Source organism: Rhinichthys klamathensis, unplaced genomic scaffold, assembly GCF_029890125.1.
Source record: "Rhinichthys klamathensis goyatoka isolate OS25496 unplaced genomic scaffold, OSU_Roscu_1.1 h1tg000165l_1, whole genome shotgun sequence".
NCBI classification, from domain to species: domain Eukaryota; kingdom Metazoa; phylum Chordata; class Actinopteri; order Cypriniformes; family Leuciscidae; genus Rhinichthys; species Rhinichthys klamathensis.
Genome location: NW_026606697.1, coordinates 4,576,323 through 4,602,500, shown reverse-complemented (window position 1 = coordinate 4,602,500; position 26,178 = coordinate 4,576,323). Strand labels below are relative to the sequence as shown.

Below are 26,178 nucleotides of genomic sequence, written 5' to 3'. Positions count from 1 at the left end.
TGCATTCATACAGGAAATAAACCAGTGGAAAGTGAACTGAAATCAAGAGTCAGAGCCTTAACACCGACGAGGAAGTAACAATGTGTCACAACTGGTTTGGGAAAAACAATCACGCTTAGATCTTAGGTCTGACCCATTAAACAACTGAGAAAATACATAGGCTAATATGTGGATGCTACAGTTCTCTCTCTCTCTCTCTCTGAGCACACATTTCTGAAGAAAAAAAACTTGTTTTCTAGTCTTGCCGTGACTTCATCTTATCTGTTATGTCTGCTATCAATGTTGCCTCAAGTTCATAAACTGCTCGCACACCCGTTTCTAATCTAGTCTCACTGCTTATGGAGGGCAGATATGCGTCTCATTCCTGTATGGCTATTTCATCTTTTACAATGAATATACAATGGAAAAATGAAGCTAACACCATTCATTTTCACTGTAACTCATACATTCTGCCTAACATCTAATTTTGTGTTTCATGTGGTTAAACGACTTGAGTAATTGTACAAAATGTACATTTTTGAGGTGAACTATTTCTACTTGTGGAATATGTCTGTGTTATCATGTTATAAATTCATTCTATTTTATTTCAGATGGGCCTGATGATTGAATGTAAATACTCCCTCGTGTCAATCCAGACCGGTCTGATATTTTGAGAAATGTCAGTTTGTTTGTTTTTTTCATACAATGAAAGTCAATGCTCACTAAAACTGCTTGGTTACCAATATATCTTCTTTTGTGTTGGAATTACCACAATAATATTAACATTGTATTACTCACCCTTAGAAAAGAGATACACATAGAAGAAAGTACACTGTGTATTTGTGATGAAAGAGAGAGATTGAAACTGTGTCTCTGGATTCTAAGTCCAGGACAGCCTGCTCTCCTTCTCACTCAATGTCCTTTTGGCTCGATGCCATACTGAACTGTCCTTAGCTCTTAGTCATAAGGGCAAGATTGGTAATCGGGAGGACTTTACCTTCCAGGAATCAGCAGGTTCTTAGTGCTTCTTATCTTTCAATGAAGCATGTGTGTTTGTTGCACACTTCGTTTAGATTTGTCGGTGTAATATGTATTTTCTACTCTTAATCTAGATTAAGGCTTCTCAGATGTAGAACATTTGAAATGTCTCCTTTGCCTGACACACCTATATTTCAGGTCATGAAGTCTCTATAAAAAGCTGATGACCTGAATCAAGTGTGTTTGATTATGGGGGCATACAAAAGCATGTCCCAATTCACAGGCTGCATCCTTCCAAGAACGTGGACTTCAAAGGCAAGACCTTCGAAGTCCGCAAAGGTCGAATCGAGCGTTGTTAAATGGGACGGTCTAGAGCGGAAGTGACGTTTGTAAGTTTTATTCAAAAGTCTGAAAACAAAACAGGGTTCACAACCTGTCTAAATATGTCCATTTCAGTGTTGGGGTAACACATTACAAGTAACACACGTTACATACTCAGGTTACTTTTTTCAAGTAACCAGTAAAGAAATCATGAGTAAGTGCAGAGGGGTTGTGTGTGAACATGATGGGTATTGTAGTTCTAGACTTAATGTGAGACGGCATTTACTCATCTCACTTGCACAAAAACAGATTCAGTATTCCTCAAAATGAATAAAAACAGTGAAATGCAAACTCAGAATATTATGCAAACCTGCAATAATTAAATCTTTTAAATAATACAAATATACTTTATGTATTTAATCTCACTTTGCTGTCAATTAATCAATGTCTTTGCTGGTGACCTTCGATGATCCCATTCAACCATCCGAATAAGCAAAAATTACTGTTTCATTTTTATTTTGATTGTTTAAGTAAGCCCAGCCCAGGTGAGAAAAAGTTTCGCAAAAGTAGCGTAACGCATTATTTTTCATAAAAAGTAACTAAGTATTGTAATTAGTTACTTTTTAAGGGAGTAACGCAATAGAAGTAACCTTCTCCAACACTGGTCTATTGTACTTAATAAAGAGTATAAACTATCTATAAAATCGCATCTTGGCTTTAAAAATGTACTTACTAGAGTAATTACAATGACTGAACCTACTCCTAATCCTAACCTTTACCTAAACCCATGTAGTTACCTTATATTACAGTGTTTTCTGGGGTACGTGCACTGTAAGTACACGTACATTTGTATCGTTAGATCATTTCGGGTAAGATGAAACCCAAAACTTACTTTTAAAAGGGCTAATCCGGCATTTTCTCTCAAAAAATCAAGTCGTCACCGGCGTGCAATGAATCTTGGGATAGACTAGGCTGTGAACGATCCACTTTCTATCCTTCGTGTCCCAGGGAAAGACGAACGCATTAGTAGGCCACATTCGAAGGAGCCTTCTGTGACGCCTTCGGCCTTCGAAGGATGCAGCCTCTGAATTGGGACGCAGCTAAAATGTGTGTTGTTCGCAAGTGGTGCTCACTGCAGAGCCAAATGACGTCCAGCTACCCCTCTATGGACCTAATGGGTGGAGCTTGACCTAGTCCGGCTTCACCTCTGTGGACCTAATGGGTGGAGTTATGTTTAGTGATAGGGTTCGGGTTAGGGTGTGGTTGTACCTTATAGCTTTACCCATTATCTCCAGTGAGCGGGACCTGGATGTCAAGCTCCACTTATTGGCTCTGCACTGAGCAGCCTCTCGTTGTTCAGGGGCTCCAGGACCAGTGTTGATCTAGATCAGTGATTCACGAGTTCACACTTACAAATAATATGTATTTGGCGTGTTGTCCCAGGGGAGGGCTCCGAGTTTGTCCCGAACCCAGAGTACTCCCCCTGGTTATATATGTATACAGTATGTATATCTGGTTAGGATAGTAACCAGGCGAGTATGAAGAGAGGGGGGTATATATATATATTGTATTTCGTAAAAAAGTGGGTCGAGGCTTAACAGCCATGGGAAAATGTGGGTCCCATGACCAAACCAGTTGAGAACCATGATCTAGAATAGATTAATCACTGATCTAGATTATTTGAGATGATACAAAACAAATATTTTTTTCTTAGATTTCAAAATTGGGGAAAATTCATTTCAAGAACTGCCAGTCCAATCGTCACTTTCTGTATCAGACTGCACATTTTGTGCTATTGTGCATGTCCGTTCTGAGCTAGACGAATCACGTGAAACCAACCCTCAACATTAGCAGCACTCATCTGACGCATTCTTTTCTGCTTCCCTTTTTCATTCAACATTAAATACTGACAGGCTTTCATTATTTCTCATAACTTCATAATTCCTCTCTCGCTTTTTTCTCCCCTTACAAAAATGTAGGCTACTGTGATGATATTAGACAGTGATACCATAGAACGTGTCTTTTGAAGTCAATATATTTCCCATTACGTTTTATGCCACATTATTCACTCTTATTGTCTGTGGAAAATGTAGCACTGTTTATGTTTGTGTAATGTTAACCTACTACCCACTTCCTGCTGCCAATTCCTTCACTTTTAACATGCTCTTTCATATCGAAGTGCTACCAACATTCAGTGGAAGCAGAAATATGATCATTTTTGAGAAAAGGACTGAAATATAAGTTGATTCAGAGTGGCAAAGCACATGACCATTCAAAAGTTTGGGGTCAGTTAGTTTTTTAAAATGCTTTTAAACGAAGTCTGTTATGCTCACCAAGGCTGCATTAAAAAAATAGAGAAAAAATTCACATTTAACACTTCTGCACTCTAAAAATGTTTTTATTAGTACCAAGCAGGAGATAAAATATACAAATGTTTGTATTTTTTATCTCCTGCTTGATACTAATAAAAAAAATTTGAGTGCAGACCTTTATTGCATTTTCATACCGATATATAACTCTAATGTACTTAGCTTGGAGAGTACGGAGTGCTTTGATTAAAAGATTAAAACTTAAAATAACTGTTTTCTTTTTTAATATGAAAAGTAAAGTTTTAAAAATGTAATTCCTGTGATCAAAGCTGAATTTTCAGCATCATTCCTCCAGTCTTCAGTGTCACATGATCCTTCAGAAATCATTCTGATATGCTGATTTACTGCTCAAGAAACATTTCTGATTATTATCAATGTTGAAAACAGTTGTGCTGCTTAACATTTTTGTGGAAACCATATTTTTTTCAGGATTCTTTAATGAATAGAAAGTTCAGAAAAACAGCATTTATGATCAATTTAATGCATCCTTGCTGAATAAAAGTAATATTATCTTTAAAAAAAAAAATTTACTGACCCCAAACTTTTGAACCATAGTGTATTATATTCTCTTGCAAAAAAACAAACAAAAAAGTCAAATGGTTTTGGAATGGTGGGTAAAGGATTCTAGGTGAATTCAGACAACATCATAGAGTTGGCCCAGATCCGGCCCACATCTGGTACACCTGGATTCCACATGGCCCAGGTGTGGGCCGGATTTGGGCTGAAACTATGTTGCTATATTCCTTTTAACTCTCATATCTCAAATGATGTTCTTGAAGACTTGAAGTACACAAACCTTCACAGGTAAAGCACCTCCTAAATACCATCCACACACACACACACACACACACACCAACTCACAGATGCAGGCTGCGGCCAGCAGACGATTGGCTACATAGGGCGCTATACACGTTGGAAAGATGGGCTGCACCATGTAGTTGGAGAAAGTGATGGCTATCACGGCCTGACTGGTGGGCTCGATGATCAGAAGAGAAGTCCATAGACGGATGAAAGCCAAAAAGCCCCCAAAGGCCTCCAGGATGTAAGCGTAGCTGGCGCCCGACTTGGTGATGGTGGTCCCGAGCTCGGCATAACAGAGCGCACCAAACACCGAGAAGATCCCACCGACTGTCCATATTACCAGAGATAACCCGTAGGAGCCGCTATACATCAGTACGCCTTTCGGTGAGACGAAGATCCCGGAGCCGATCATGTTTCCCACGATGAGGCACACGCCATTGAGCAAAGATATTTCTTTTTTCAGTTTCATGCACTCCTGCGAGCCGCTTGCCTTCAGGTCACCGTTCGTTACCTCCGAGGACGGCTCTTCTGTGGGAGCAGGACTGTGAGACGCCATTGTTTTAAAATACCTGATAGATACCAATAAGACTGTCTAAACCAGTTCTACAGTCAGTTTTAGGAAGATCTGAAAAGTTCCCAGCTAGTTCTTGAGATCTTGAGGTGACATCTGGGAAAGATAGAAGGAGAGTGTTCAGTACTTATGCAAACACACACACACACACACACACACACACATGCATGCACATATAATAATCTCCAAAGAAACAGGGCAATCATAAAGAGCTCACATACACACTCTTGCTTTTCAAACGTACATGTGGCTATTACTGATCCATTAGACGTCAGGGCAAATGGCTTTTTAAAGGTGTGTAAACACAGACCCGGAGAAAGACGTCTACATGTAAGTGAAACATCCAGCTTGCTCGTATTCCTTACTGCGTGAGACAGGATTGTGTGTCTTAGCCAACAGCTTACTCAGTCGCCATCCCTGACGTGAACATTGATCCACCTGATCGCTATTCAACCAAGACCAAGTGGAGGGATTTTTAATAGCCTGTCAAGTCCAATTCAACTCTCTCTCTCTCTCTCTCACTATTAGTGTGGAGACTTCTTGGTGCGTCAGCATACTGATGTGTCACATGCTCCTCAAGGTTCAATGGACTCAAAAGAGCTACGCTCAAAAGCACAAGCTTTGAACCGTCTTCACATGATGAAATGAAAAAATGCACATACAGGGTCATGTCTAGTTAATTGACAGCTTGTATATTCGAAGCTCAAAGTTGAGAGCCATTGATGCTGACTATGACAATCTATACACTGACGAGGCATGATTTTTGGTATCGGTTATCTAATAAGAGTTAATGACATCCTGAAATCCGAGAGGAATAAATGGGAATTTTACACTGCGGAATTCTGGATTCCATGACTGTTTAAATTCTAAAAGAAAAAAAAAAAAGAGATATTTTCAATATCAGTTGCAATTGTTCCCACCTTTCACACACTAACTCGGCAGTCATATAAATCTGACGAATTGCCCTGTGTAATGGTTAGGAAGGTCTTATCACAAAAGAAGAAAGTCGCATTCAGGAAAGACAAAAAGAGATAGAGAGGATGATTAAAGAGCTGAGCTGAGTGGGTGGACAACAGTAGGCAATTACTGCACGTGATAATTAAAAAACCACACCAATGCAAGATCTTTAGGGACTGAGAGCAAGGTTCAGGACATGCTGATAAGAGCTCTGATAAAACAACAACAACTATAAAACAAAATCACTCAAGGTTACAGCCTAAGCCACCGTAGCTTGCCTCAAAGATTAAGTGAAAATGATTTTCCTCAGAAACTAACTGTATAGAAACTACTTAGCAGAAAATTGTATGTGAAGGTTTATATGGATAATCCATTCATGTAAGCTTAAATCTTGCCCATATACAACAATATACATTTTTATAATGAGGTCTATGTGAATAAAAAAGCGTGATGAAATAATTCTGACCACAGTAAGTCCTACATCAGAGCTGAGAAGAATGGTTTTGCATTACCTTTTCCTCCAGGTGCTGAACTGGCATGAGGATGCAGCTTGTACTGTACTGGTGCTTTATCTGCCGATCATTTTCCTAGACACGATCTAAGTCGAAGTGCAGTTCGTGTTATTTCGCCCTGTGAGATCTCAGTCTTATGGTCTCTGTCACGGCGACTCGTGCTCGAGGTCTCTTCCGTTCAGCTCGTGCGTTCGAGACGTTCACTGTAGATTGATGAACTTCTGCTCTCGGTCAAACACTGATGCGTGAGGGGAGGAGAAAAGGGATGGAACACAGCGCGATAAACTACTGAACCATTATGATGAATGCCTGGGGAAACATTTGATAAATGCCATCTAAACACATCTCAAAATATTCTGTGGTGGAGACATTAAGGTAAGCTATCTGAATATAGCAGAGTTGTTGTGGTTTACTAAAAGTATTAAAATAGTTTTCGGTAGCCTAATTGAGATATGAATAATGCAATAAAATATTAATAAATCAGAAATGTTGCTTTGGCTACTGAAATAAATATTAAATAAAGCTATATATATTGTACGGTAGGCTGTATGAAATATTATGTGGGCCTATATGTTTATGAAGCCAATTTAAAATAGTGATAAATACCGTAATAGTAACATAAAAATAATACTAAAAAAAAAACACTTACAGAAACTGACTTAAAAAAACATACCCTGATAAATATTCACTGAAGTAAAACGTGTGACAACTACCATTGGTGTAATCTAGGATGGGTGGATGGATGGATGAATCAATGAATAACCATCAAATGATCTTATAGCCAATTTTAAGCATGTTGCGTTCTGAATGTTGTATTTACTCATATACTACCATAAACTACCCTATAAAAATTATTATGTTACTCAAAATGAGTGCTTAGTTGTAACTGTTTTTGAGAGCGGATGTTTGGATTATTTACGGCACACACCTGTACATGTGTCGCCATCGTGTGGTCAGAATTGGACGTTACTACACAATACACTGTTTTTACGGATTTGCAAAGGAAACACTTTTCCATTGCTGCCGTTTTACCTCTACTTCAGTACTTTTATAACACTTTACAACTTTCTATGTTATGGTTCCATGTAATATATATATCATATAGCCTACATATCAGAATCTCTCCTCAACTGCCACCAGTGTGCAGCATCCATATACTACATATGTGGGCCGATGTACTGTATATATTCTATATATTAAATATTCATTTTACATATTATAAATGAGTACACCCATTTGAAAATTAAGATTTTTTATCCATTTCTCAGTGAATATAAGACCAATTTGCTGCTTTTTTTTTTTTTTTTTACAAAAGTTTTGTTAAACGTTTATTTTTATTAACATAAGAGTGTGGTCACCTAGCATCTTTTGGATAAGAAAAATAATACATTTAATTCAAATTAGGTGTTGCAAAAATGATTACACCCTGCAACAAATTAAACTAAATCTAATCATTTGTATGGCTGGATGCTGGATGGAGAAAGAAGTTCAACTTGTCTTTTCAGAACTCTATTGGGTTGAGGTCTGGTGACATGCTTGCCCACTGAATCACTTTCACCCTGTTCTTCCTCAGAAATGAGCCAGTGATCTTAGATGTCATTTTTGGGTCATTATCATGTTGGAAGAGGGACCGGTAGCATCTTCTCATCTTCCCCACTCTAGAACACCACCATGCTTTACCGTTGGTACCATCAGATTAATCTTTGTCTCATCACTCCAAAGTATAGAGTCCCAATCGCCTTCGTCAACACGAGGCAAATTCTAGACGCTTTTTTTTTGTGCATGGGCTTCAGCAGTGGCTTCCTTGGTGGACGACAGCCATGCATGGCACTCCTCCACAGTGTACATCGCATGGTGTCACTGGAAACCCTCACCCCAGTTTGACTTTCTAATGATTTAACCAACTGTGCTGAACTTGCATGGAGATTTTCTTCAACTTCTGTCATCACAAAACACTCTTGACAAGGTCTGACAAGGCCTGGACGTCTCAGCGAGCTTCCCACAAATCCATCCTTTTTGAATAATTTTGCAACAGTATTCAAACGTATTAGCAACCAACCCAGACAGAAACATAGTGTCGGCCCAGATCCGGGCCGCATCTGGAACATGTGGATACAACACGTACCAGATGTGGGCTGGATCTGGGCCGACACTATGTTTCTGTCTGGGAATGCTTTACTAATTTTCTTATAACCTTGATATTTTTTTTTGGGCAAAGAAATTATCTTTTATCTCAGGTCTTGTGACATTTCTTTTCCATGTGGTGCCATTTTGTCAGCATTATGGGAGTGGATTTTCTCTCTTGAATACCACTCTTAAATTATCCTTTGGCCGTCTGTATGATGATTGATTGATTGATTGATTGATTAGATTCATCTGCTGGTGAATTCCTGTTAATTACAATTAGGGGTGTAACAATATATCGTGCCACAATATATCGCAATACAAAAATGCAACAATACGTATCGTGGATAGTGACAATATGTATCGTGGATCGTTCCCCCAAAATAAAAATTACTGTGTGAGAAAAAAATTCAATTTTTTCAGAGTTTTAGTGTCAGTACTACATTAAACTACTATACATAATGTTTATTATAATGTATAATAATAAAATGGGGGAATGTTTGTGTGTCCTTATAATGCCAAATGTCTTATGTTACCAGTAAAAAGTGTCCTACATTATTTTAAATATATCTAGTCAGTGACAGAGTGCAAGCATATTCATCTAAAATAAATCTGTATTTTCAGCTTCAGAATCATGAATATTTTTATTCTGGTGTCACCATTGTCCTTGGGTTACAAGCAACAAGTTCAAACCTATTCATTTAAACCCACAATGTACAGGTCCTTCTCAAAAAATTAGCATATTGTGATAAAGTTCATTATTTTCCATAATGTAATGATAAAAATTAAACTTTCATATATTTTAGATTCATTGCACACCAACTGAAATATTTCAGGTCTTTTATTGTTTTAATACTGATGATTTTGGCATACAGCTCATGAAAACCCAAAATTTCTGTCTCAAAAAATTAGCATATCATGAAAAGAGTCTCTAAACAAGCTATTAACCTAATCATCTGAATCAACTAATTAATTCTAAACACCTGCAAAAGATTCCTGAGGCTTTTAAAAACTCCCAGCCTGTTTCATTACTCAAAACCGCAATCATGGGTAAGACTGCCGACCTGACTGCTGTCCAGAAGGCCATCATTGACACCCTCAAGCAAGAGGGTAAGACAGAAAGAAATTTCTGAACAAATAGGCTGTTCCCAGAGTGCTGTATCAAGGCACCTCAGTGGGAAGTCTGTGGGAAGGAAAAAGTGTGGCAAAAAACGCTGCACAACGAGAAGAGGTGACCGGACCCTGAGGAAGATTGTGGAGAAGGACCGATTCCAGACCTTGGGGGACCTGCGGAAGCAGTGGACTGAGTCTGGAGTAGAAACATCCAGAGCCACCGTGCACAGGCGTGTGCAGGAAATGGGCTACAGGTGCCGCATTCCCCAGGTCAAGCCACTTTTGAACCAGAAACAGCGGCAGAAGCGCCTGACCTGGGCTACAGAGAAGCAGCACTGGACTGTTGCTCAGTTTTGCATGTCATTCGGAAATCAAGGTGCCAGAGTCTGGAGGAAGACTGGGGAGAAGGAAATGCCAAAATGCCTGAAGTCCAGTGTCAAGTACCCACAGTCAGTGATGGTCTGGGGTGCCATGTCAGCTGCTGGTGTTGGTGCACTGTGTTTTATCAAGGGCAGGGTCAATGCAGCTAGCTATCAGGAGATTTTGGAGCACTTCATGCTTCCATCTGCTGAAAAGCTTTATGGAGATGAAGGTTTCATTTTTCAGCACGACCTGGGACCTGCTCACAGTGCCAAAACCACTGGTAAATGGTTTACTGACCATGGTATTACTGTGCTCAATTGGCCTGCCAACTCTCCTGACCTGAACCCCATAGAGAATCTGTGGGATATTGTGAAGAGAAAGTTGAGAGACGCAAGACCCAACACTCTGGATGAGCTTAAGGCCGCCATCGAAGCATCCTGGGACTCCATAACACCTCAGCAGTGCCACAGGCTGATTGCCTCCATGCCACGCCGCATTGAAGCAGTCATTTCTGCAAAAGGATTCCCGACCAAGTATTGACTATTGAGTGCATAACTGAACATGATTATTTGAAGGTTGACTTTTTTTTTTGTATTAAAAACACTTCTTTTATTGGTCGGATGAAATATGCTAATTTTTTTAGACAGGAATTTTGGGTTTTCATGAGCTGTATGCCAAAATCATCAGTATTAAAACAATAAAAGACCTGAAATATTTCAGTTGGTGTGCAATGAATCTAAAATATATGAAAGTTTAATTTTTATCATTACATTATGGAAAATAATGAACTTTATCACAATATGCTAATTTTTTGAGAAGGACCTGTAATATCAAAGTTAGCATTTTAATCAACAGTACATTTTTTGTTAACCTTTTATCATATGTCTATGAGTATCGCAATAATATCGTATCGTGAGTTCAGTATCGTGATATGTATCGAATCGTGACATGAGGGTATCGTTACACCCCTAATTACAATTTTATTTAGTTTTCTCCTAACACATTCATTGGGGTGTACTCATTTTTGCACCATGATCTTAAATTATTTTCTTAAAATAGTTCCAATTTTGCCTTTGGTACTGACTAATTTGATCTAATTTAAAACCAATAAAAGCTGATTTTTCTTTGTATAGGATCCCATAGAAAGTATTTAAGAGTGAGATGGATGTTTTTCTGAGAAATCTGACATGGAGAGCATGCCAACTACCCATACTTGAAATGAGCAGTTTTTACCAGTATTTGAGAGCTATCTACAAACCAAGTCACTCTGCCACAAGGATCAGCCGGGCTCCTCTGAATGATGCATTATCATGTTTACTGTAGTTATTACCTCGTCATTTCATAATAAAAGACCCATTTTTGCAGTTGTGCCACCCTGACATAAAATTGCTGGACAAAAGTGTTTCAATTATCTCAACGGCTTTAAAACTACTGATATTAATGTTTATAAAATGATGCCACAGTATTTAGTTTTTAATTTTTTCATAATTAAGACGCCATTTGAAATCGTTTCTTAAAGGGTTAGTTCACCCAAAAATGAAAATTATGTCATTACTGACTCGCCCTCATGTCGTCCCAAGTCCGTAAGACCTCCGTTCATCTTCGGGACACAGTTTATGATATTTTAGATTTAGTCCGAGAGCTTTCTGTCCCTCCATTGAAAATGTATGTGCGGTATACTGTCCTTGTCCAGAAAGGAAATAAAGACATCATCAAAGTAGTCCATGTGACATCAGTGGGTTAGTTAGAATGTTTTGAAGCATCGAAAATACATTTTGGTCCAAAAATAACAAAAACTACGACTTTATTCAGCATTGTATTGTCTTCCGGTTCTGTTGTGGATCCGCGTTCAGTGCCGCTGCTGACGTAAGACGCTGCTGACGTGTGTCTGGTGCGCCCGAGCTTCGTTTACAGTCTGAGGGAGACGCACGCTGGAAACAAAACAATCTTCGCAAACATGTCTAAGGATTTCGACACAGAGGAAGACTTGCATTTTTTTGCCCAGCCATATTTATTTGAACCCAAATACACGGACGCACCAGACACACGTCAGCAGCGTCTTACGTCATCAGGGTCAGTGCAGACTCGTGAACGCGGATCCACAACAGAACCGGAAGACAATACAATGCTGAATAAAGTTGTAGTTTTTGTTATTTTTGGACCAAAATGTATTTTCGATGCTTCAAAACATTCGAACTAACCCACTGATGTCACATGGACTACTTTGATGATGTCTTTATTTCCTTTCTGGACAAGGACAGTATACCGTACATACATTTACAATGGAGGGACAGAAAGCTCTCGGACTAAATCTAAAATATCTTAAACTGTGTCCCGAAGATGAACGGAGGTCTTACGGGCTTGGGATGACATGAGGGTGAGTCATTAATGACATAATTTTCATTTTTGGGTGAACTAACCCTTTAAGTCTGTTTATTTGTTCGGACAGTTGGACCACCTGACATTTGGGGGGTTTAAGATAACAAAACATAAAATAGATTAAAGTGATATACGTATGTCATGAATTTATCAAATTATTTTAAAAGGAAATAGACACTTGGACACAAAAATATGCATGTCATGTCATTGGCCAATATATATATATATATACACACACACTGTATATATACTGTAAATATACAGAATTTAGTTGTACAATCATTTTATATATTGTGAAATATTGTGGGGATAACTTGCACTGTTGAGTCTAAATAAAAAGAAGATTTTTTACCTTTAATCCATTTAATAATTTAGCAATCTTTTAAAAATCTTTGAAAGCTCATTGAACTACTATTCATCACTTCTTTTGCTTTTTTGCTTTCTTAAGGCACTACATTATTGCACATTTGGCATTTTCTCTGGAAGATTTCCTTATTTTTGATTGAGACATGTCTTTATCCCTTCCTGAATGCATGTGGACAAACTTCTACCACATGCCTTGTTTCTGGCTCATTGTTCGTCTCCCTCTCAACCTCAAAATTTCTCTCCTTGGTTACAGGTTGTCATGGTTTCGAGGGCCTGGCAGAGGCAGGATTAGGAGCCATTTTAGGGACAGCTGGCCGGGTCGGGCTCCACCTCCCCTTCATCCCGCGCAGAGACGCTCAGGGGGGATGAGGGGGGACATTGTGCGAGGATTAGAGCTTCCTGTGTGTCAGCCGCATTACACAGGGAGGAGGGGGGGTAGAAAGAGAGTGAAAGAGGCAAAGAATGAAAGAGAAAATGAAAGAGCGAGCATATGAAAGAGAGCATGACACAGAGAGCGTGAGGGTGTTTGAGGGGAGGGAGTGAAGTCTGTACAGCTGCACACTCAATCACATTACACAAGTATACGTGTGTGTGAACAAACACACACACACACACACACATACAGCCATCAACATGCAAACCACCGAACTGGGGAACTAAACATATTAAAGGAAGCAGACAAAAAAAAAGGGGTGGGGGGAATGAAGACAATTGCTCAGGAACATAGAACCTTATGGAACAAAAACAAAAAGATGCCTCATAGGATGCTGTGAATATAGCTTTACGAGTGATCGTTTTGTGTTCAATGCAATTAAAGTAAAAACAAATCGTGAAACATTCATTCTGACTTTATTTCTCTCTTTGACAAGTTAGGACCACATTACATCCAAGAAATTTACAAAACAAAGCTGGATAGTGTTCAACAGGGCCAACAAAGTTTCAACATTCAAGATAACAGAAAATAATGCATTAATCTTTAGCAATTTTGAGCCGCTTTTGCTCATCTACAGCATTGTGAAAACTGATCTGATTAGCTGTTTTTCATTTAAAAAGAAAAAAAACCTAAATAAAGAAGGATGAAGAACAGGCATTGATTGGGCAGAAAGTAAATCTGACTCTCTCAGCATTTCCATTCCATCATTGTTATTATAAACCTCCCTTGTCAAGAAGAGTTTCAGCAGTCACAGATATAGTGCAGCTATTTAGAGAAACACCTACAAGGTACAGCAGCATGAAAGAAAATACAAACAGGGTACATAAAACAAAAAGGATATTTACATTCAGCTGCACATCAGATGATCAGTTTTGGTATGATCCCACATCCTCTCTCATCTCATATCACACATCTCACGTCCCTTTTTTCCTCAAGGTTTTTTTTTTATTTGTGTTTTTTTTTAATGTATATCCTGGAATTCCAAATTGATTTCTGAAATTGCACTTAGACACATAATTAGTTTGCTTGTCATTTGTTACACACAAATACTGTTTCCAATTTCAGTGCATCCTGATATTTGAAGTCGAAAGTCTTTATCAATATGATTTAATTGTCTTCATGAAAAGGCACTACTATTACATATGGACTGATTCACTAGCATTCTACAATACCAAACAATTAAAAAACTACCCCTAACCACAAAAATTGAAAGAAAAAAAAAAGTTGTCATAGAAATCAGTAAACAAGAATAGTGCTAAAACCTAACTAATCACATTCTTTCAAGCAGTGTCTTCAGGTCTGTCGTCTTTGTCAGTACTAGACACTGGATGCTCAGGCAAGGACAGTTTATCTGCACTCTCCTCTGACAAGTTTTTAGCATCCTCTCCTCTCAGTTTTCGATGGGTCGACTCCTCTGTACGCTCCACAACTTTTCCCTCAGAGGCCTGTGAGGATGCAGTACTGGCCAACTGATTCATACTCCCGCTGTGGATTTTCATATGCCCCTGTTGAAACACAATAATTAGAAGTCTTGTTTCTCACACAAACAATATCACAGGAAGTTCAAAAATATTTAATGGATAAAATGTCATCTAACAAAAATACTGTACACATGAATTGTTTACTGTATTACTGTACCTTCAATCCACTGCGGCTAGCATACTCTTTTCCACACTCTGCGCAGCTGTAAGGTTTCTCAGAACGCTGCGGTAGTGGATGGGCCACAGGAGTCTCTGGTGATTTAATTTCAGTCTTTTCTCTATCTTTCCTTTGATCCTCTTCTGCAGACTCGTCCATTTTGGATTCTTGTGCATCATCCGCTTTCAGCTTCTGCACTACGGCTTTGTCAGGCGTTTTAGAGTGCAAAGAAGCATTCTCTGTGGCTGGCTGAGAGTCACCATCATTGGGCTCAAGAACATGGTCTATTCCATTCACATGAAGTGTTGTCTGCTCGCTGCTTTGGTCTGATTTTAACTCAGTGGACAACCCTGGGCTTGAGGGTGGAGTTAGGGTAGGTGACAGATCGAGAGCTTCAGAGCTTAAACTAGGTTTTGGTCCACTGATCACCATGTGAAGTGAAGCCCCATTGTGCCTTTTTTTATCAAACAAGGTGTCTTGGGAGTTGGTCCTGGTACAGAGGGATAAAGGTGTGTCTTCATACTCTTCTGCAGAGGCATTGACAACTTGAGACTTGCTGTGATGTACTGTGCCATAATGTTTCTCATCTGAGGCAATGGAATTGTCAGGTGGGCTGTTTTCTCTGGAGGGGTCCTGCTTCTCCAGGGTGAGGGTTGGACTAGTCTCAGGTGTGTTGTCATAGGGATCTTGATCTGACTCCATGATCTGGTCTACATCACCTGATGTAGCATCTCTTAGGCTAGCACTAGACTCCAGTAAGCTGGCTGAGGAAGACATGCTCATATTGAGAGGAAGAGACTGAAGGGTTGTGGGTAAGGAAACCATTTGACCAGAATCTTCCTCTGACTGCAGGTCCCCGTTACCTTCTGGAGGTAATTGGCCTCCCAGATGCATGCGAATGTGATGCTGCAGTACCACAGCATTGGTAAACTTGCGCTGACAGAGTGGGCAAGAGTTCTGGCCACGTGCATTGGCCGGACGTGCTCTGTGAGTGGCTAGATGAGCCCTTAGACTTCCCTTTGTGGAGAAGGAGCGGCCACAGAGTTTGCAGGGGAATGGACGTTCGCCCAAGTGAGTGGCCTGGTGGAGACGTAACGCCCTTGGGCAGCTGAGGACACGGAGGCACACCCCACACTGATTAGGGACCAAAGAGGAGGCAGTTGACCCTTGTAGCTCTTGGCTAGTCGGCTCACTGCTGGGGTTCAGCCCTAAGGCCGCCATCATCTCCCTCCTGTAAGCTGAGATAGCATTAGTTGTGGATATGTCATTAGCCTGAGTATTGCAGTTCACCTGTCCATCATTGGTGCTTTTTGGGAGAGGCTGCTTCTCTAACTTCTGCGCCAATCTCTGCAGCTTGGAGGTGTCTGATGTGACAGAGGATGATGATGGAGAGGAGGATGGAGAAGAGGAGTTTTGAGGTTTGGGGTAAGAGGAGAAAGGGAAGGTAAGTGGGAGGTGAGGGGAGGAAAGGTGAGGAGGGCGAAGAAGGGCAAGGCTAGGATGGTGGGCAGATGGACCTGATGGGAAGAGTATCTTCGGAAGATGTGCCAGCTGGGAATATGGAGAACCAGGATGTAAGGTGGAGTGTGGTGGTGTATTCTCATCAAACCTCTGCTGCTTAGCACCTTTGAATTGACTGTTCATGGCAGAGGAGGTAATGGATGAAGATGACGACTGCACACTAGTGGAAACGGAGGCTGCGGCTGCAGCCGAGGCACGGTTTAGTTGTAGCAAAGAGTGGGCGGTGGAAAGCAGGGCCAGATCAACACTGGGTGGCAATGGTAGGGAGGAGGGAGATGGATGAGATGACCCAGAAAGGAAACCCAAGGCTAAACTGTCTGGCACACCTATACTACCCTTAACTCCAAAAGGCTCCTCATCCTCAGCTCGACGTTTTCTGCGCCTCTGTGATGTCCCTGAGCCAGATCCTGATTGGCTTTGCTCAGACAGAGCAGGTGGCAAGAGCGAAAGTGACAGCTCGGGATTTTGTTCTCGGTGACGAAGGAAATGGGCTTTGAGGTTGCCGCGGGTAGTGAAGCGACTGAGGCAGACTGGACACTGGTACGGGCGCTCGCCGGTGTGGGATCTCAGATGAATCTGTAGGGAAGAGTCACTGCTCAGAACCTTCCCACAGAAACGGCAGACGTGCTGTTGGCGGCTTGAAGAGGAGCTTGAAGTTCCATTTGACGTACTAACAGTGGAACTGAGAGATAGGTGGTCCTGGGAGAGGCTGACCGTGGGCAAGGGCGGAGTTGGGAAATTCACACCATTTCCATGACTGATTGAGGTGTTGGGAGACTTTTCATTGAGGTAACGAGGTGGAAGTCCAAGAGTTAGAGAGAGAGGGTGCATAGAGGCTGAAGAGGTGAATAAGGATGAGGAAGATGTTGAAGATGAAGTTGTGGAATAAGGAGCTCTGGTTCCATTAGTGTGAGATAGGTTGGGCTTGGATGTAGGAGCTTGGGGAATTAAAGAGACACCAGAGACAGTATTAGGTGGGGAGCTAGAGCCTGCATCTCTCTGTTGATTCTCTACAGATCCCTGAGGTGCATCTTGGGCACTGACCATACCACCTAGACGCAGCACCTGTCTGCAGATCTCTTCTGTAATCTGCATTTGGTGAATCTGTCTTTGCTGCAGGACCCTAAGCTCCTCCAATAGTACAGCGAGGGTCGGAGGCACCTGGAGTTGCTCTGAAGGAGACGAAGGATTTTGGTGGATGGGACTAGGGCTTCCTTGATGTGGTGGGGCACCCAGCGATGATGAAGAGGATAAAGAAGAGGAAGAGGAGGTAGTGGTGGTTGCAGAAATACCCATTGGTGGGGACGTCACTGTGGACAGTGGCTGATGAGACGAAATATGAATGGATTTCTGCTGGCCAGGAGGAGGAGAGTGGGTCTGGGAGGACAGAGAAGGGTGTGGGAAGTCCGGAGAGAGAGATGAGTGTGCATTAGGCAGTGATGTGGAATATGAGGCAATGTGATTTGGCCAGTGGGGAGGAGATGAGCTCTCGTTGGGGAGCGAGGGAGCATGAATGCCACCAGGAGACGGTCTTGGGGCCAAAGGAGGCTGACAGTCCTGAAGGGATTTAGGCGAGGAAGAGGAAGATGATGAGGTAGCTTCAGAGGCAAGAGAGGTGGATGGAGATTTCACTGGAAGCTGGTCATCTGGAAAATAGAGAAAATAAGGAATAAGTTTATACATCTTCAAACAATTACAATTATTTAAAACATTATATTGCTATACCATTGTTGCTTTATTTTATAATTTAGCTTCTATAGTAATTGCAATTGAGTTCTATAACAGTAAGTTATGAGAAAGCCTTCATAATATAGGCCAACTCCTTTGTCAACAGTTTTCTTTCACAAAACACCGAATACCACTCCACTCGTCATTCCGCATTCTTAATGATCTTTCACCCTTAAATCACAACCTTCATATACCACACTCACATCTTCTGTCCTCACTATTGCCACAACTCACTAGCCACCTTGCAGCTATTGCAACGCTTTTTTAAAGGACAATAGATATCACCACAACAACCCACAACCCCTCTTAACCCAACCCTCTGTCCATCAACTACATCTTTCATCTCTCTATTCACCCTTCCCCCCTGACCCTACACAGGGTCAGAGGTTATGGCATAGAAAGGGTTTTGGGCACTGTCCATGTGCTCTGATTGGCTAGATGACCTAACCTCATGAGCTCTAAGGTCAAATTCTTTTAGAATCTTGAGCGGAGAAAAAGAACTAGAAGAAGGGGGTTGGGAAAATAGTGGGTTGACTGACAGACAAACTATTTTCACTCTCTGTGGCACACGGATATACTAAATGACTGTACCTGTGGAATCAAATCTACTGAAATGCCTAAACATTTTAAAACCCTGAGAAATTCCCTCACAACATACTACCTTTTCTTGCCAAAAGCTATAGAAATCAAATCACAAAAGTGCTGTATCTCTAAGATTCCTGAGCTAACTTTTTTCCTTCCATGCATGCATGCATGCAACAGTGCATTCTTTCTCCTCTCTGTATTCTAACAGTGGAACCCCCAACTGAGCAGAGGTACAAAGTGAAAAGAGGCAAGGGAGTGGGAAGGGGGGGGAACACAGTGGAAGCAGAAAAGAGGAGCACATGGAAACATGAGAGAGAGAATAAGGGAGAAGAGGACAGAATAGAGTGAGAAGAGATTAATCTTTACCCAAACACCCCCTTCGTCCCCTCCCCCTTGCCTGCACCTTATTCACACTGAATAGGAGACTCCTCTAAATGCATAAAAGACCCCCAGCAATCAAACTGACTATGCTGCAAGTCTCTTGGTGGATTGACATTACTGAAAAGCTAACGCAGTTATGGCCCCTGAGTGATTCATGTCAACATAATGACCGGCCATACGGCTGAACACCTTTAGACCAACCCTCTGGCTATGTCTATAAGAGCCTTCTTTCAATACAACACATTTGGCAGACATTTTTAGCGGGAAATGTCAGTAAACTACTTATTTTTGAAAAGTTCAGTCATGATAGAAATTTGAGCTATGTGTTGCAGCTCTCAAACAATGGCTCACTGAGTAAAGGGCCAAACGCTCTAGTGCATTTTAACATGTATCATAACACTTCAGGTGATAAAAGTGCCCAATTTAAGCAATAAAGACATTTTTTGATATAAAATACTATTTGGGTAACAGGTGCTCAATGTAAACTGCAAAAAGCGTTTTATTAACCTATCGTCTTTAAACCTTAAAGCATTAATTAGTCTAGGGTAACAAATAATTAACAAATGAATGATTTCCTCACCTTGCAGTATCAAGCGCGTGCCCCCGGGGTCTGAGTTAACAAGCTGTTGGGGCCGTTTCTGTTTCCGGCGTGACATGATTCACGAGCAGACGGTGAGAGTTACGGGCATCAAACAACTTTGCAAGTTATGTTGTGAATAAATAAATTACGAACCCCCTTGTTCGCCAATAATCCACCTGGCAGGACGCGTTAAGACAGCACCGACATCTGTTAAAAAGTAAGTAAAAAGAAAAAAAAAACACCTTAAAATTCGCGTGGACTGCTGAAGCAGACCGTGACGTCGTCCACTGTTGCTGTGTGAACTGGCGAGTGCGTGTGTGGCTGTTTTTCCTCAACAAGTCCCCTCTTTCTCAAACTTGTCCACTCTGCGGACCCCCCTCCCCTCCTATCCAAAGACACACACACACACTCACACAAAAATACAATCTCCCCTTGTTCTGACATTTGCATTTCAATGGTGCGGAACACCGTCTCTTTTTCTTTCTTTCTTTCTCCCTCTTTTGCGTTTCTCTTAATGCTGAAAGCATCAGCTCTCTAGTAATTTAGACAACCGAGTTTTATCAATATGCGTCAAGATGAAATTTCCTGACGTTATATCTACATAAACACTTGTAGCCTAATTTATGCAAAAAAAAAAAAAGTTCATACCCTTCAAGATTCTGACATCATCTGTCCGTTTTAAAACAACTTAATGACTGCACTTCATTTAGCGCGCCTATAAGACACCTTTTGTCTAAGATTTATGGGAAATTTAAATAGACTTTTTTTTTAACTGTAGACCTAATCAGGTTACCTATAAAGAACTTAGAAATTAGCCTATAGGAAAATTATGCTACTGTAGGTTAATGGGGGGAAAATGCCAGATGAGAAAGTTATGTTAAATAATAATAATAATAATGATGATGATGAATAATAATGACTTGAGGGAGATGATGATGAGGAAGGTGATGGGATGAGGCAGCCTATACGTCAAGCGGCTTTAGACTATAACTGCACGCGCTACTGCAGTAAAGACCCCCTGCGGCTCGCTCACTTTGTCGGTGCGTCCGAATATTCGGAGCTCTATTTAAAATGCATTGAATGGGAAGGGAATTTCCAACAATGGCGACCTGGACACAGTTGAGTGGGCATCTCTTTCTCTCTCCTCACCCCCAGGATCCATTGCCGCTCCGCACAATGCCCCCCTTTCACCCCCGCCTCTGTTCCCATACACCACGTGGAGGAGGGATGAAGTGAAAAGCCATTTTTAATTAGATGTATCAAAAACAAGCACCCGACCTGCACCGTATCTCACATAAGGCCAAGCTGTCCACATAAAGTAGGTTATCTTACATGTGAGCGCATTTGGCATAAAATGAACCTTATTTAAAAAATAAAAAAAATTAAACATCACAAATAATATTATTATAGGCCTATTGTAGAATAGCCTATAGGCCTACTGTAAATTTGGCTGAATTGTGTAGGGAAAATGTTCTGGATGGACAAAAAATTAGGCTGATTTGGAATGATCTGGGCTTCTTCTTTTCTTTTTTTAAACGATTTACTTAACTGTGCAACAAAAAAATAAGAAAATGTCCTTGCTCCAAGTCTTATGTTCACTGTCATGTGGCGTCCTTTCATAAATTATCTTCAAAACCAATTATAACTGTAAGTGGACAAACTGATGCTGGTGTCAGGTTTTGCTTATGATTTACTGATATGCTTACTTTGTCTACACAATGTAAAAGCACAATGTCTATATGAATGCTGTGTTATTGGTTGTGTTGATGTGTGAATGTTTGTTGTTGATTGTTGTTTAAACAAATAAAAAATGGGGGAAAAAAGAAATGTAGCTCCTTATTTAATCATTTCAAATCAGCCAAAACACTGACTGACATAAACATTTATTCAATCCTATTCAGAGGAGGTACAAAGTTGCCACATACAAACGAACACATTTTTCAAATATCAAATAAAATGTGTTTGCTCATCATAATACCTAGTCAATCTAAAAAATCACGTTATGTGATTTAATTTTTAACAGTAAGAAAAAAGGTGTTTGAAAGCTTATTGTTTTGCAGAACATCACATATGAGAATAGTGAGGCCTAGTTAGGGAGAACATGTTATTTATAGGGAAAATATAATTATATTTTCAGAATTACATAAAAAAGTTTAAACCAAGTCTGAGGTAAAACGCCCCATCATAATGTTCTGAACATCACATCCTTTGTTTTCCCATCAAATGTAATTTAAGTAAGTGGTTGAATAAACATTTTTGGACTTGGCCAGTTAGCATCAGCTAACAATAATTTTCAAATTGATTTTCTGAATGGTTCATTAATACATATTAATATTTATACTGTTGTTTTAGCTGGTCTTTTTAATTTGAAGCTAAAACTGCTTTTACTCAGATTTTGGTGTAAATGCCTATAAAGCAAATTGCTTTGTCAGGGTGCATTTCCCCCCACCCTATACCTTTCTCATGCTCAGTTGATGCACTTAACAGCATGAAGAAATGCTGTATCTGTCAGAAATATTAAGCAGCACAACTGTTTTCAACATTGATAACCAATAAGACTAAATATTACTGTTCTGGTTGTATAGGATATACTGATCTCTTGCATTGGTGAGCAAGAGATCAACAATATAATCTTTTAAATCATATAGGCTACTAGAGTTAGTTTCCCCTATTCTTCCCCTAAACTATAGTATTATATTTTGTACAGTCTGTACATCACATCTATGTAAAAAACAGTCCATTGTCATGAAACTTGTTTCCTGTTTCTTTTAGAGCAAACCAGCAATTTATTTGGTAAGTGCAGCATACTTGACCAATGAATGTCAATTCTTCTGAATAGATTGAATTCTTCTGCATAGACCCAGGAATAGACTTGTGTCTGTAGGACATTAGATTTTAATGAATTTCTCTGGCACTACATGGATGTCCTGTAAAGAGCACATTCAGGGCATTTCAGATACATCAAATGTTTGGAAGTTTCACCTTGACAACTTCTCATTGGTCTTTAAAAAAGACGGACATTAATTTAGTGATCAAATAGCACTCTTATGGAAATATGATAATATTTTTTAATTACCATTTAAATCAGACTAATTTTCAAATTGTTTGGCATAAATCGACATCTCTTGAAAATGTTATGGTGTTTCTCAAAATATGACTGATATAAAACATGGCATTGATTACACTGTAGAGACACCAGGACTTGCATCATGTTTATCAGGCATTTTAGGAGACACAGCAAGGGAATAGGGAAAGAAATATTATATTAATATTCATATGAAATATTATTATTATTATGAAAATGTTTCCAATTATTACCCGTCTGTTTTCATTACATTTTGCCCGAAGAACACGTTTATATACAAATTATATTGACTACCAGTACCCATTTTACCCACATATTGCAAAGTAAAATGGTATATCAATTCATTCCGTTATATCTTTCATAACATAGTTGAGAATCATCTTTATACAAAGTTTGGTTAAAAAATCCTGAAACCTAAAAATTGATTGGTGAATTAATAAAATCCCTTTGTTTCTGCCTACAGCCTACATGTCATTGTATGTCTTTTTATTTTATTTTAGTCCTGGTGTCCACTACAGTGGACATGGCGTAACACATTAATAAAATATAACTTTTTTCCCCCTGGGTCTCAGGAGGATGAAATGACGTGTTTGCTCAGTCGGCAGTAACCAATCAGATGAGGCCAATTGCGCTCGCGCTGCGATCTACCTGTGACTGACTGACTGACTGGACACAATGAACAACACAGTTGCAAATTCTCGGTAACTATCATGAGCTTATAAAGCTAAGTTACTTATTTGTGAAGAGCGATATATATTTATAACAGCATTAGTTTGATTTAGCGTTTTAGTATCCGAACAGATATGTGAGAGGGAAATACTTTTCCCGCTCTTTGCTGTTATCTGATAAAGCGCGCACAGAAAATTGTTCGTTTGCTTAACGTTAATCATACAAACCTATTAAATACACAACCATTTGGCTACATTTAACCGCTTTTGTCTGTTTTCTTCCATAAGAGCCGCCATGTCTGCATCTAAATACACCTTACAGTGTAATTCGCATCAATGCCGGGCAAAGCTGAGTGGGTTCGCGTGGGTCACGGCCTGCTCTCATGTGTTCTGTGATCAACACGGTTCGGTAGAGTTCAGTCGCACACCTTCAGTTTGTCCCGCTTGCTCCACCATGCTTTCAGGAAAACTAGACGTGCTGAGAACAGAGCTGGCACCATCTGAGCAATACAAGGCTATGGTTTTGGTCGGACTGCAACCTGAAACGGTTTTGGAGATCAGTCATAAAGCACTAGTCTTTTGGACCTACCAGGTTTGATGTCTGCATCGTTGCAATCCCACACACAGAAACAGAGAAGAGTCTTTTTTTTAAAACTATTGTTTGTGGTCATTTTCAGGTAAACCAGGAGAGGTTGCTGATGGAGTACAATATGTCCAGGGCTGGGGGACAAATGCTCCAGATGGAGAAGTTTATGATCCAGCAGAACCAGAGCAGAGAGCTCGAGTTAAATGCATTAAGGGGGGAGATCGCATCACTGAAAAAGGTCTCAAACATGATCATGCCATCAAACCAATGCTGATAATCGCTGTCAGTGACAGTAAAAAAAAAGAACAGGTTTCCACAATTCCGAATAATAGAAATGTTATCAAAACTATGAAATGATGAGAAGACCAAACATGTTAACCATATTTCTTGTTTTTCAACAAAAAAAAAGTGCAACTCATTTCATTAAATGAATGCATTAAATTGACAAAGTATACATTGTTATAAAAAAATCTATTTCAAATAAATGCTGTTCTTTGAACTTTCTATTCATGAAAAAATCCTGAAAAGCATATACTTCCTCAAAAATATTAAGCAGCACAACTGTTTTCATCGTTTATAATAATAATTATTTCTTAAGCACCCTATTATCATATTAGAATGACCTCTAAAGGATCATTTGACACCAAAGACTGGAGTAATGATGTTTAAAATTCAGCTTTACCATAACTCGGATAAATTACATTTGAAATTACATTAAAATATTTTAATAGCATTTTACAATATCACTACATCAATTCCCCCCCAAATATTTGCTTTGGGATTTCAGATATTGAAGCAAGTACCTTTAGCTACAGTGGTTGAGAGAGCTCAATGCGCTGCAATTGAAGAAAACGCATGCAAATAGAAAAAATGCCAGCAAATTGAGAAAACATCTTCTTCAGTTTAATAACACATGCTCACAACGCAACCAAATGCAGAAACACGATATTCGATTCACCTGCGTCTGGTCATAATGTTTTGTCTCAGTGAATGTAAAAGCATGAGAGGGATACTTTTTTGTATTTCATTCAAACATCTCTTAACTATTGAAGCTCGTTTCCGCCACAGAATAAAAAATAAAAAAGGACTTTACAATTCAGACTTGTTTTCTCAGAATTGAATGTTTATATCTCGCAATTCTGACTTTATAACACGAAAATGGGAGATATGAAGTTAGAATTGCATGATATTAAGTCACAATTGCGTGTTATAAAGTCTTGCAATGAATTGGACTTTATAACTTGCAATTGCGAGTTTATCTCACAATTCTGAGAAAAGGTGTCAGAATTGCGAGATATAAAGTCGCAATTACGTGTTATATAGTCAGAATTGCGAGATATAAATGTAAACGAGATGTAAACTCACAATTGTGAGATAAAAAGTCACAATTATCTTCTAAAATGTTTTATTCTGTGGCGGAAACAAGCTTCCAGACTTAATAAATGTTAATTTCCAACTTTTACATTCTCCAGGGGCTGGAGGAATACAAGCAGAAGTACAATGAGGTTTTGGAGCGACTGAATGAACGGAACAAGCAATATCAGAAGCTGCAGGGACTTCTCGACTCGCTTCGTATGCACACTCTGGGAATAGGAGAGAAAGATCCCACACCCCACACTTTCACTACAGGTTAGAGGGAAAAAGCAACGGGTAGAAACAAGTATAATAGCAATAGTCTACTTTGACACTGTATGAGTCTATTTCTATTGCATTCAAGCAGGTAAAGCGTTCTTTATCCCACTGAGAGTTAAATTGTTCAAATGTGATCGACTGTTTTAAAGCATAGTATGTCTTTGCAATTATTGTCATCAGGGTTGGTCAAACAACACTCTCCCCATAGTCCTTCATTCCTGAGACCAGACAGCGACAGGTTTTTCTCATTGGGACCAGAAAATACTCAAAGTTTCTTCCAGTTCAACACACCCACCCGTGACAGAACCCACTCTTTCATCAAGAAACACTGAGGTCACCAGGAGCTGTATCAGCCTTTTTTTCCCCCATTTATGAATTCTGATTCCAGTTCTTACGGCCAAGTATGGTTGTTTCTGTTTAGTTTTTCATGTTTTTTCAAACGTGTTATTTATTGATAAAGCTGTTGCTCAGAGTTTGGAGATGGTTGTAAATACTCCCAACATGTTAC

General features: G+C 39.8%; 3 protein-coding genes across 4 annotated transcripts in view; 1 reads left to right on the top strand and 2 right to left on the bottom strand.

Moving 5' to 3' along the window:
- Nucleotides 1-6,603, bottom strand: part of slc7a7 (solute carrier family 7 member 7) — a 12,897-nt gene extending 6,294 nt beyond the window's left edge. The window contains exons 1-2 of one of the 2 annotated variants that reach the window (XM_056259306.1): nt 6,489-6,603; nt 4,509-5,115 (exon numbers count right to left, since the gene is read on the bottom strand). In XM_056259306.1, coding sequence (XP_056115281.1) covers nt 4,509-5,004 — 496 coding nt within the window. In that variant the 5' untranslated portion in view covers nt 5,005-5,115; nt 6,489-6,603. Of the gene's footprint in view, nt 1-4,508; nt 5,116-5,263; nt 5,344-6,488 lie in introns of those variants that run through there. The other variant, XM_056259307.1, reaches the window with a different exon arrangement.
- A 7,288-nt stretch (nt 6,604-13,891) lies between these two features.
- si:ch211-212k18.5 (sal-like protein 4) lies at nt 13,892-20,146 on the bottom strand. The gene is made up of 3 exons (XM_056259305.1): nt 19,700-20,146; nt 14,905-18,071; nt 13,892-14,771 (listed from the first exon to the last, which is right to left on the bottom strand). Exons 1-3 carry the CDS (start codon nt 19,773-19,775, stop codon nt 14,547-14,549), a joined length of 3,468 nt encoding a protein of 1,155 aa, XP_056115280.1. The 5' UTR covers nt 19,776-20,146; the 3' UTR covers nt 13,892-14,546.
- A 3,297-nt stretch (nt 20,147-23,443) lies between these two features.
- LOC130091421 (E3 ubiquitin-protein ligase CCNB1IP1) lies at nt 23,444-26,136 on the top strand. Its single transcript, XM_056259304.1, has 5 exons — nt 23,444-23,485; nt 23,741-24,044; nt 24,130-24,276; nt 25,511-25,667; nt 25,851-26,136. Exons 1-5 carry the CDS (start codon nt 23,460-23,462, stop codon nt 26,000-26,002), a joined length of 786 nt encoding a protein of 261 aa, XP_056115279.1. The 5' UTR covers nt 23,444-23,459; the 3' UTR covers nt 26,003-26,136.
- The last annotated feature ends 42 nt before the right edge of the window (nt 26,137-26,178 follow it).